The 11230-nt window shown below is 35.7% G+C and overlaps 1 protein-coding gene and 1 long non-coding RNA gene across 5 annotated transcripts; one reads left to right on the top strand and one right to left on the bottom strand.

The window, feature by feature from the left end:
* Positions 1-5520: 5520 nt before the first annotated feature.
* LOC125647629 (uncharacterized) lies at positions 5521-8023 on the top strand. Its single transcript, XR_007360032.2, has 4 exons — positions 5521-5740; positions 6333-6491; positions 6658-6768; positions 6959-8023. It is a non-coding gene; the product is annotated as an uncharacterized LOC125647629 (long non-coding RNA).
* On the bottom strand, positions 7931-9797 carry LOC125650752 (uncharacterized). Of its 4 annotated transcripts, none has more exons than XR_008803307.1 (4): positions 9550-9797; positions 9094-9227; positions 8600-8838; positions 7931-8256 (listed from the first exon to the last, which is right to left on the bottom strand). XR_008803307.1 is itself a non-coding variant. In XM_056166373.1 (3 exons), the coding sequence occupies exons 1-3, from the start codon at positions 9645-9647 to the stop codon at positions 8672-8674; spliced, it is 399 nt and encodes a 132-aa protein (XP_056022348.1). In that variant the 5' UTR covers positions 9648-9797; the 3' UTR covers positions 7931-8671. The 4 variants fall into 4 exon arrangements, 1 of the variants encoding a protein (XP_056022348.1); XR_007361083.2 differs by having other exon boundaries at positions 9528-9793; XR_007361084.2 differs by lacking the exon at positions 9094-9227 and having other exon boundaries at positions 9528-9797.
* Between the last annotated feature and the right edge of the window lie 1433 nt (positions 9798-11230).

The raw sequence follows: 11230 nt of genomic DNA, 5'->3' as shown, positions 1-11230 counted from the left end.
AGGCGAAATGCTTCACGAAGTGCAATGTTTATGAAAGGTAGGCTAAGATGATGTGTGACGTCATGTCTACGTTTTGACGTACGTCATAATAAGACTGACAGTGGCGGATCTAAATATGTACTTGTTATTTTCATTTGTAAAACTACCAGTACAATATTGATTATACGTAAACATTAGGCATAGTACATAATATGGCATTGAATACAAATTGTGTATAATCGACTGCAAACCACAAATCTTATTAAAATACTAAATTCTCAATGAGAATCTATTATTCTAAGAAGACAAAAGGTTAAATTGTTAGAATATGGGAGGGAATACAGGTACTGAATTAGTGCTATTTAAAAAATATCTATGGAATTCGGTCGGATTGAAAACATTTTTTTTAATTATTTTTTTTCGCGACTAAAAATAACAAGTGCTTGAATCCATTTCCTTTTAATGTCTAGTAAAGCAAACCACGATGACCCCTCCCCCTCCATCCTCATGATAACCAACCATGCCACTTGCAATTAACGACTGAAAAATCATTAATTAATTCTAGTTTTGTGAATAATCTTGATTAATATATCCTTACAACAACAGTGGAGAGGAGCTTAATTATGTTGCAATTTTATTCAATAATTATATGTGAATGCTGAAATATTTCATCATTGTGTTACAACTAGGATTATGTACATTGCACAATATTATAGAAATTGTTCTAATTTTCTCTTTTGGAACATACCATTGCTACAAGGGGATTATCATATGAATTTCATTTGTTTAAAAATTAGATAGGAGCGCATGGTGGTGGGTGGGGGTGATCCGCGCATATATATGTATATGCCCAATAGTTGAATTTATCGATTTATTTAAATTTATCATTATATTGAAATGCGTTTTATGTTCCAAGGCATTGCTGTTTAGGCCCCCCAAAAATATGTGCGTTTCCGGTTACCCGACCGACACTACTGCCGAATTCCCGACCTTAAACTTTTTTTTCACGATGTTGGTGAAAAATTAAAAATTCCGGAAATTTTATCGTGTTCTTTCCGGAAACGTCTCTTTTTATTGCAAATCGTAATGGCGGCGCACTTGTTGGCAGCAACGAGTTTGCTGGCCGTGAGGGTTGATAAATGCCAGCACCTTAAAACAGATAAAAACGCAATATTGTGCATTGAGAACAGGAGGTCACTGTTAGATGTTTTACTGAAAATCATGGAGAACTACCGAAGGGCTTTGAACTGACGGTATCCTGAAACACCGCTCTGACCGATACACAGAATAACACATCATTCGATGTCCAACCAAATATGCTGATTGGAGATCTGACCGCTACCTTCAACATAAAACGTTTGGAGTTCACTTGCTCATGGATTTCTTTCTCAATGAAAAGATATGGGATAAGAGTCAGGGAGACCACACTACACTATTTCTACAAAAGTAGAACAGTATGTCCATATCCATTTTTTTGAGCAAATATTGCTGAAATACACAACTTTAAGTACACATAATTCGAATCTGGCAGATCTATTTTCAACCTACCACCGACCCTATTTCAAAACACACATCTTTTTTTTTTGGCCTTACACAGTTTTACAAATTTGACAGGTTTGGGCATTTTTATCATACAATTACACTGTAGTAACTTAAAAAAAATGAGAGTAGAAAAAAGGAAAGTAGAGGCAGTCGACTGCTGAGAGCATACAGTTCAGAACATATTTCGTGCGTCACAGTGAAGGCAGCAGAAATGAAATGTATATATAGCATAAGAATATTTCAATCGCATTAATGTAGAGGACTATACATCTTTTAATGATTTTTAATATAAAACCCTGGGCGAAAACTAAACATGAATCTGCGCTCGCTCAAACGGTAGCACCGTCAACATATTATTATGTTTACGGTGTGACTGTTGAGACGAGTGAAGACCCATAACACTTTAAACCAATATTCATTTAACGTGGGAAATATAACGCCGTTGATGTAAACAGTGCATTGTGTCGTCATCATTAGCTGCGATAGTTTTTCTTTCAAACCAAGCAATACGGAACTTTCGGGATATGCCGGAACGACCGATTATATTTGACGTTTATACACCACGGTCACGTGATAATGACCAATTGTAGGGCAAAGTTGACATTGATACATATGGTGTTTCGCTAACAGACGGCCCTTAAAGCAGAGTTGTCGAAAACTGTCGGTCCTGTCGGCACGGCCGGTAAAATTTTCGCTGGACCGATAATTTTCTAGAAAATGTCGGTCCAAATGACCGTTTGAAAATATCGGGTGTGATCCGATTATTTTAGAGCTCGGGTTCGAGATGTGCAGGTGAAGGTCACTCAAACAACATGGCCGCACGGCCGATTAAATTTATGAAAGGTTCTCTACCCAGGAAGAAAAGACTGGTCGTGGTAGCTCAGTTGTAGACCGTTGGCTTCGTAACTGGAAGGTCGTGAGTTTGAGTTATGCTTGTGCCATGACCATGTCAAACCTAAGATGTAAATATATCCTCGCCAAACGCTCGGCATTTAGCAGTGAGAGTTACAGGTCTTTCGGATATGACCTCCAATGTTGCGGCAGGTTTTAAGTTACACGTTAAAGAACCGTAAAGTACAAAGCATAGGTCTAAATTTGTGGTGTTTTACCTACAGCTGGTCACGTCTCATTATGAGAAGAACATTTCTGACGGGACATAAAACAAACAAACAACTTGGTAAGAAAAGAAAAAATGCTGAACCTGGACCACTTAGAAAATTACAAAGGCTTCCGTGTTGTTCTGGAGTTACAAGATGGTTGGAAAATTGACCGTATTTGGCTGGAAATTATGAGTGGAAGATGCATTGCTGTTAAAACAATATAGGGGATTTTGGTGCAGTTTTTCTTCTTCGTTCTTTTTATGCAATACAAGGTACTTTTATCTGGTCTGACAAAACTTTGTCTGGTCTGACAGAACCTTTAACTCTGTCAGACCAAATGTCTGACAGTGATTTAAAAATGTCGACAACTCTGTAAAGAGCTATGCGCAGTCCCACGATGACGATCCAAGTCATTATTGGTGCTTAGTACCTGGGTGTAAATTAGATGGAAGGGAAAAGGCGCATTTAGACGCGTACCATTGGATGCAAGGCGTGAAGTTTTACCGATATCCTCAAGATATTCCCTAGATTTATTTCCCGCGCCGACTCGCATAATTTAATCAATTGTATTTTCCTAAAAAATGGTTGTAGTTATTCCTTTCCATCAAAGATAGCATTTAAATGCAGGAAATTGATAGCAATTGAAATATTCCATGTTTGTTTACTTAGTTGTTATTGTAATCCGGAAGTGACATGCCCTACAATTACGTTCAACACGCGATAAAAGTCAAAGTGGATCCGTATCTCGAAAGTCCCGTATTATCCACAACAAAACGTACGGATGTCTGGAAAAGCCGGTCTGGAATTTAAAATCATTTGTGATACTTTCCAAACTATTTATTTGTTTTATCTGCGGAGTTGTCGATGAAGTATACTGCAGTGACGGCGACATTTTTCCGGAGGCATTGTGGGTAGTTCGCATCATTTTTCAGCTGAAGAGCAAATTACGTGACTCAATTGTGTAATCATTGGAACGAGCTCGTAGCGTCGTATGTATATACCGTTGGACCGAGCGAAGCATGAAATGGTCATTGGAGTGTCCCAAGTAATAATCATAATTCTTTTGAGTACGGTGAATTAATAGCGAGCGAAGCTCGCGTCTCAAAGCGACGCGACGAGCTCGCTCCAACGATTACACATATGAGTCACGTGATTTGCTCTTCATCAGATGAAAAAAGATGAGTAATATGATTACGGTGTGACCGTTGGGGCGAGCGCAGCATATCTGAATACATTTTCAAAAAATTTATATTGAAAACAAGGAAAACTGATTAGGATTATTGTCTTGCTCTTCTCGCCAATGTAGGAACCAGTTTAGCGGGAAATGCAACGAGCGTGTTGTGACGTAGCATGGTAGTTGTGATGTAACTGTTTACATTTCTTTAGACAATATTTTAAAAAGAAAGGGGGAAGAATATGATTGTCATCCTTTCCTTTCAAATAAGAAAGGTTTGTAGTACTTCAAAGATTTTTTTTATTATTATTTTACGAATCGGACCATCCGCCATTTTGTACGAGGGACTTCTGGGATTGGCGTCCAAAAAAAATTCTTGTTAGAGGTTGAGATTTAGCTCGGATTATTTCCCGCGCTCTAGTCATTAGAGCTCGCAGTACGAGCCAGCGCTCCGCGCTGGCTCGCTATTACCCATAATGCTTCTGGAAAAATATCGCCGTCACTGCGGTATACTTCATGGACAAACCCGTAATTAAAATAATTACTGTAGATTGTTTAGAAAGTACCATAAACGTTTTTAAATTCCAGACAAGCTTTCTTATAGCTTCAAACGTTTTGTTTTGCTTGGTTTGAGTGAAGAAGAAAAAACATTGCAGCTAATATGACGTCACAATATAACTGTTTACATCCACCGCGTTATATTTCCCGCGTTAAATGAAGAGGCGGATAAAATGTCTATAAGTCGTGTTGCAAGATGTTAATGGGCTTCGCTCGTCTCAACGGTCACACCGTAAAACATATTATGTATACAGTGTGACCGTTGAAACGAGCGAAGACCCATAATATCTTACCGTTTTTAAGGGCGAAGCAAAAAATATTGGTATTAGTATCTAGATCCATAACAGGACAAAAAATATCCCGAAATATTTGCACCTGACGTGTGAGGGCATAGCTCAATCAAAGTATTCTAACTTTGGACATTTTTATCCGCCTATTCATTGAATGTGGGAAACTCTATGCAACTGATGTAAACAATGTATTGTGACGTCATATTCAGCGTCGGTGTTTAGCAAATACACAAACATAGGAGACATGGTACAATCGCATTAATCGAGAATTGATTATAGAGGGCGAAGCCCTCTCACGGTTCTCCCTATAGGTAACACGTATATACATGTACATGTTTAAAAGGAAACTACAGAAAACTAATGAAAAATTAAACCATACCTATGAACTTGAAAAGTTTGATCCCAATGGCGTCGATTCGAATATTAGCGCGTGGACATGTATTTCTCCATTTTGAATCTCGTCTACCCTAGTTCACGTCGTTCTGAGATGTTACATAAAATCCGTAAAAGCATGATGATTGTGATACACAAGACCCCACTCAAAATAAAAAAAAAAAATAAAAAAAATTCCTGGGTCTGGATAAGCAAGAGAATTCTAGTAATAGAACTGGAAACGGATACATAGCTAAAATGTAAGAAGGGGGGGGGTACTGTCATTTAGGGGGAAATTCTATACTGGGGCGGTTTTTCCTAGCGGGAATTGGGCCCGGGTTAATTTTTCCTAAGGGGAAATTCTATGCCAGGCCCATCTTTCCGGGGGGAATGTCTATCCCGGGTCCGTTTTTCCGGGGGAAAAGTCTATGCGGGAGAAAATTCTATGCTACAACACCGGCACATCCCGAAATATCAGTATTAATCCAACACAGTAAGATATAGGGTCTGTAAGTCTCGTTTGGTTTCACTTTCGGTTTTACTACTTCCGGGTACAACAACATGTGGAATATATAAAGTCGTAACAGAGAATCGGCGCCAATATGTAATTTGGTGTATTGTTAAGCGATCAGCTGCATACATGATACTGGAAAAACCCTGCCATGTAGTTTATTTAGGTTCCTAGTCGATGCTACAGTAAGGAAGCGGTGGATATAAAGATGTAGGTACGTAATATTATCACAATTCAACGAATAATCATGTCAAATTAACACACGTGTGTATAAACTGACAGAATATACTGGATGTGTTGTTTAAATATTTCAGAGGGGGTAGGCCTACAAAAGATTTTGACAGACGAACTGATAAAAATAAAATAATAAGAGCAAAAAATTACATGTACTACAATTTCATAAATAGGGGGGGGGGGGTAAGTTTTTCTTCGTCATCGATTTCAACATTTATTAACATCTTTTACTACATAATTCCCTTCTGTCTGAAGAGGCAAGGAACACTTATTTATTGTATCAATATAGAAAAATAACCTTGCTAGGAAAAGGGGAAAGGGTTGACAGGACACTCTTGATACTACTTGCCTTTATATAGGCTCCTGCATGATTAAATTTTGTATTGTGTTTCAAGAGAACTGGCATATATCTTTATTGTATAATTATGTAAAAGTGACGCATGGCCTTGAAAAGAATGATTGTAACACTCATATTCTGTGCTTATTTCAGAAACTACAACTTTGTTGTGTATAAGTGAGCCACTTTAAGTCAATAAAAACAGCAACTTATGGTATATTACTTTTTTTCATAGACACAAAGTTACGAAACCTGCTGAAGCAGAAGCATCTGCTTCAAACGTACATGTAGGAACCGAAGTTGATACTGCTACCAATATATCTGTACCAGACAACAATGAAGTGCATCTACATGATCACGAATATACAGCACCAAACCCTCAACATTTAAAAAGGTACATTGTACGATACAAGTATTCTAGTACATCAAACCAGGAAGTTACAACGGTTGTTAAGTTTAGTGTCAGGTGGTTTTTCTGTATTTTCTTCATTCTCATTTCAGTGTTATCTAAATTTATATGCACACCAAATACTATAATGGTATTGCTTTTGTTCTTACAGCTTCCCTTGAAGACTATGATGTTGTAAACTTGCAGTGAGAAATATACCTGCTTAATTAAAGGAAACCATCCTTGACAATTGGGAACATCATAATTCAAAGACCCTGGAAAGGTATGTTTTAGCGGTTCGTTAAGGAAAAATGAACAACGCACTTTCTATACACTGACTAGTTATCAATTTCACAGGTCAGCGCAGATTTCACAGTATTCAATTACCTAGTAATTTTAGGGGGGTATAAATGTTGCTGTATACACCATTTTCTGTGGATATTTTTCATATATTCTTGAAATTTTGTTTGAAGGGATCATGAACACTGTTGGGAGTGTCCATTCAACTGAAATATAAAAGTCAGAAGAATTGAAGATTGCAATGGATGCAACAGAAGTGACCTAATATGACCAAATTGATATGAATAGCCAGTTTTTCGCTTGCAGTAATGACAAGAGTCGCCACAAAGAAAAGACCTTAATGTGTATTACACCTAATGCAGCTTATTTCCAATCTGTATGTTGGATACAAATCTAATTTGGCAATTGTGAACCATTGTGGCATTTTAGAGAAGTTGCAAGTTGGTGATATATTCCTGGTGGACAAAGGATTTTGTATATTTGACAAATTTCCAAATGACATGACACTTAATATCCCATTCTTTCTTACAAATAAATCCTACTTCTCAAAAGAGGATGCACAACTTTGCTATAAAATTTCCAGATGCAGAATCCATGTTGGATGGGAAAATGAGAGAATAATTTTTTTTTTAAATTCCTTAGCCATATTCTATCATAGTCAAGATATTGATCTGACAAAATATTTCAGATTTGTGTGGATCATGTGAATTTGCAGGTTCCCCTTTTGAAGGAGATTGCAGATAAATCCTACAAACTTATTAGATTAATTGCATGTATATATATACCTTAAATCTGCACATACCTGCCACATTGAGTTTTTAAAGTTAAAAGTAATGAATACCATATATGCAATATAACTTTTCTACATATTTATATAAATATAAAGCCTTTTATATTCATATGAATATAAAGCCCTTTGGAACGTCTCCATCAGAATGAAATATTCTCGAGAGGAATGTTAAACAATATACAATCAAACATAAAGCCTTTTGTTCTCATTCTGAAGGTTTTCAAATCTGCATTATTAAAAAAGAAGTAAAATCCATTGTTTTAGTAAATGCATGTAATTGAATGATTTTTGTAAAGCTGGACACTGTGTCTATACATGTATATATGTATTTTGGTTCATCTAAAATAAGAAAAACTCTGTCTATAATGTTTATTCAATAAATATACATGTAATTACATAATTTTGATAGATGCACCACTGATATCATAATAAAGTATATGTACATGTGGTTATGTGTGTGTGTTTTAGACTGCAAAAATACTTCATTATTATAATTAAACTCTATCCCACTTGAAAGGTTGACATAATACATCTTTGTCGATGTGAATTATTTGAGTGTCACTAGGAATCCACACTAGCAAATCACAGCATTGGGTGTCTTTCAGGTGTTGTCCTTGAATTTGATGCCAATATTCATATTTTGTTTTGAGGTGCAGCGAACCATCCCTTGCATCACTTTTTCTAAAATGGCAAATGTCATTACATGTATTGATAAAATATACATGATTTACAAGTGCTCTGATTAGTGGTGAAAGTATTATACTGTAATATGCATACTTATTTTGACATAGATGTACTGCAGTATTCAAAATTTGATGCAAGTAAAGTTTATAAAGAACATTAGCAGTTCAATATCACAATGAAGCCTAAGTAGTATTTGTATTTCATTCATAAAATGTTACTTTAAAGTTATAATAAACTTGGATACATCCATAATGATATATATGAATACATATATGTACAGCTTATGTACAAGTATTGGGTACACATACACATAATTGTTCAATCTATAATGCTGACTTACCAAGAGGGAAATCCCAACATTTGCACAGGCCTCTTTAATTGTCATTGTTCGAGCTGAAAATGGGCACTTAGCCTAAATTAAGAATTTCAGGGGTTGCTGAAAATGGCCTGTTGCCCTGCGGAATGAGGATGCAGTTAATTCCTTCATTGTTGTTGTGAACTTTGACTGTGTCGACTTTGGATGTTTTATCCAACTACTGGCGTATTTTACATTGAACAGTTTTATTTGCCTTCTTATATCTGAAAAATTCCAATATATCTACATGTAAAAATTTTATCTTCACAGTTCGAACCCATTTATTACCTACTTTGGGTATAGATAAGATAAGTTTATTCCAATTTTGGGCCCAGAGGGCATAACAGCAAGACAGTTTATAAAGAAAGAAATTTCTAAAAAGAAAGAAAGTTTACAAAATATAAACTTATAATTATTATAATCATAATAGATATAGATCCAAACATGTATTGACATCATTTTATCTTTAAATTGTGTACCTGCCTTTGAAAATTTGCTGTCATATGAAGATCGACACTTATACTGCCCCATTATGGGCATACTGGCATCAGACATCCACATTAATGATGAATGCACAATGCACAACACCTTTATCCTCAGATTCAAGGCATATCTATAAAATATTTTAAAGATATTAAACAATCTTAACCCATCTGTGATGTAACTGATATAGATAGGCATATTTAATGCGCTTTATTTATTGAATATACAACTGTACACTGCAGGTGCGTAAATGTAGTTTCGTTGTTCACCCCCCCCCCACCCCACCCAGTACGTTCGTATAAATACAAAGCAAGTTTTATGCATAATCCGTTTTTATTTTCAAGTATTAATATACTTTCAATTGGAATGATTTGAGAATATAAAAACGTATCGTACATCTCTCTAGTTCATAGATTATGCTTTTACCAACCTGCTCTTTCTGCAAGACGTACCCGGCCTCGTCGATGCTTGTACACTGGCGGTTAATACGTAATTCGTCAAGCACGAAGCGAAGAATCCTCGACCACTCCACTAATGCTTCAATTCCCATGTTTATCTCGTTAAAACCTCCACATAATCGATTGATAACGCTATATCTATGTATACCACTCTCTTCACAGTGCAATCTGAGATGTTGATGTACCCGGAAGTTAATAATCTCGCTAAATCTCGGCAATCACATGACGAGACTTACAGACCCTATTGGCAAATGTACATAATCGCGATCCCCGTTGCAAATGTGGCGTGACGTCATCAGCTAAAACATGACGCACTTATTTATGCTTTGAGAGAGCGATCAAGTAATTTTCCTCCACAGTAAAAACTATATTTGAAAATGAAACAAAGCAAAATTTACAAATATCATTTCGAATTAATTTTGCATTATTTTGAATATGATATCATTGTTTCACATCATTAAACATTGTAGCTCAATTTATTGCGTACAAATATGTCTAATTTGACACAATATGCCGAACAGAAGTATTCTATTTTTTAATAATTCCGTTGATTTTCTATTTCATAGTAGACCTACCAGTTAACAGTGATGGAAATGAAAGTAGTTCCGTTTTGGGTTGTCAAGGGGGCGTGTATCCATGCCAAGGCTATGACCTGAATTTTTCAGTCTCAGTCAATTAAATTGCGTGCTATGAGTAAAAATGAATTATTCAAGGAATTAATCAAATTTTGGACATATTATGCAATATAACGTTGTTTGGGTTAGTTTACGCTTTATAATCCGCTCGATGGGAATGTTTTACAAGAGTTCTAACTTCACTTAAGAGTAATTGCAGATAGAAAAAAGAAATTGATATATAAGATAAACAAATTTTGCCAGTGCTGGACGTATAAATTGGACTTTTAGTTTGTATGATTCGATATACCAGTGCCGATGTCTGTACCTAGAATTGGTACCATCTTACTGATGAAAACCAACAAATCCCAAAGATTTACTTATAGGTCATTGACGGAATGTCAGGAAATATCACCGTCCTTGGTCTTTGTGGTAAAGCGGACCCAATGTGCAAGGCCCCCTTCCACGCTAAAACCGAGGACAGATATTTCCCAATATTCAGTAAATGACCTTTTCATTACATATTTTTCAATTTCTATACATTTCTAAATATATAAGAGCACATTCGTTTACAATTTGGGCAAACAAAGTGTGTACGACCATTTTATTTGTACACATAACCAAATGTGATGTCACAATTGAATTTCGAATTTCCCACTCAGTATATGTAAAGTAAAACGCCCATATATATATATATATATATATATATATATATATATATATATATATATATATATAATAGAAAAATTAGAACGCCGAAAATAACTCAACCGGTTTCATTTTCAATTTTCAACTCAATGATAGCTCTTGAAAATGAAACCGGTTGAGTTATTTTCGGCGTTCTAATATTTCTTTATTATACTATTACTTGTGTGGATATTTACTTATATTTTGGATTATATATATATATATATATATATATATATATATATATATATATATATATATATGTGTGTGTGTGTGTGTGTGTGTGTGTGTGTGTGTGTGTGTGTGTATAGGTGAATTATAGCAGTCCCCGCGCTTTTATAGGGTTATCTTTTATACGTCTTGTATGGATCGGG

This window comes from Ostrea edulis, chromosome 5 (genome assembly GCF_947568905.1).
Source record: "Ostrea edulis chromosome 5, xbOstEdul1.1, whole genome shotgun sequence".
Classification (NCBI taxonomy): domain Eukaryota; kingdom Metazoa; phylum Mollusca; class Bivalvia; order Ostreida; family Ostreidae; genus Ostrea; species Ostrea edulis.
The sequence above is the reverse complement of the archived record's forward strand: the minus strand, read 5'-3'. Positions and strand labels throughout refer to the sequence as shown.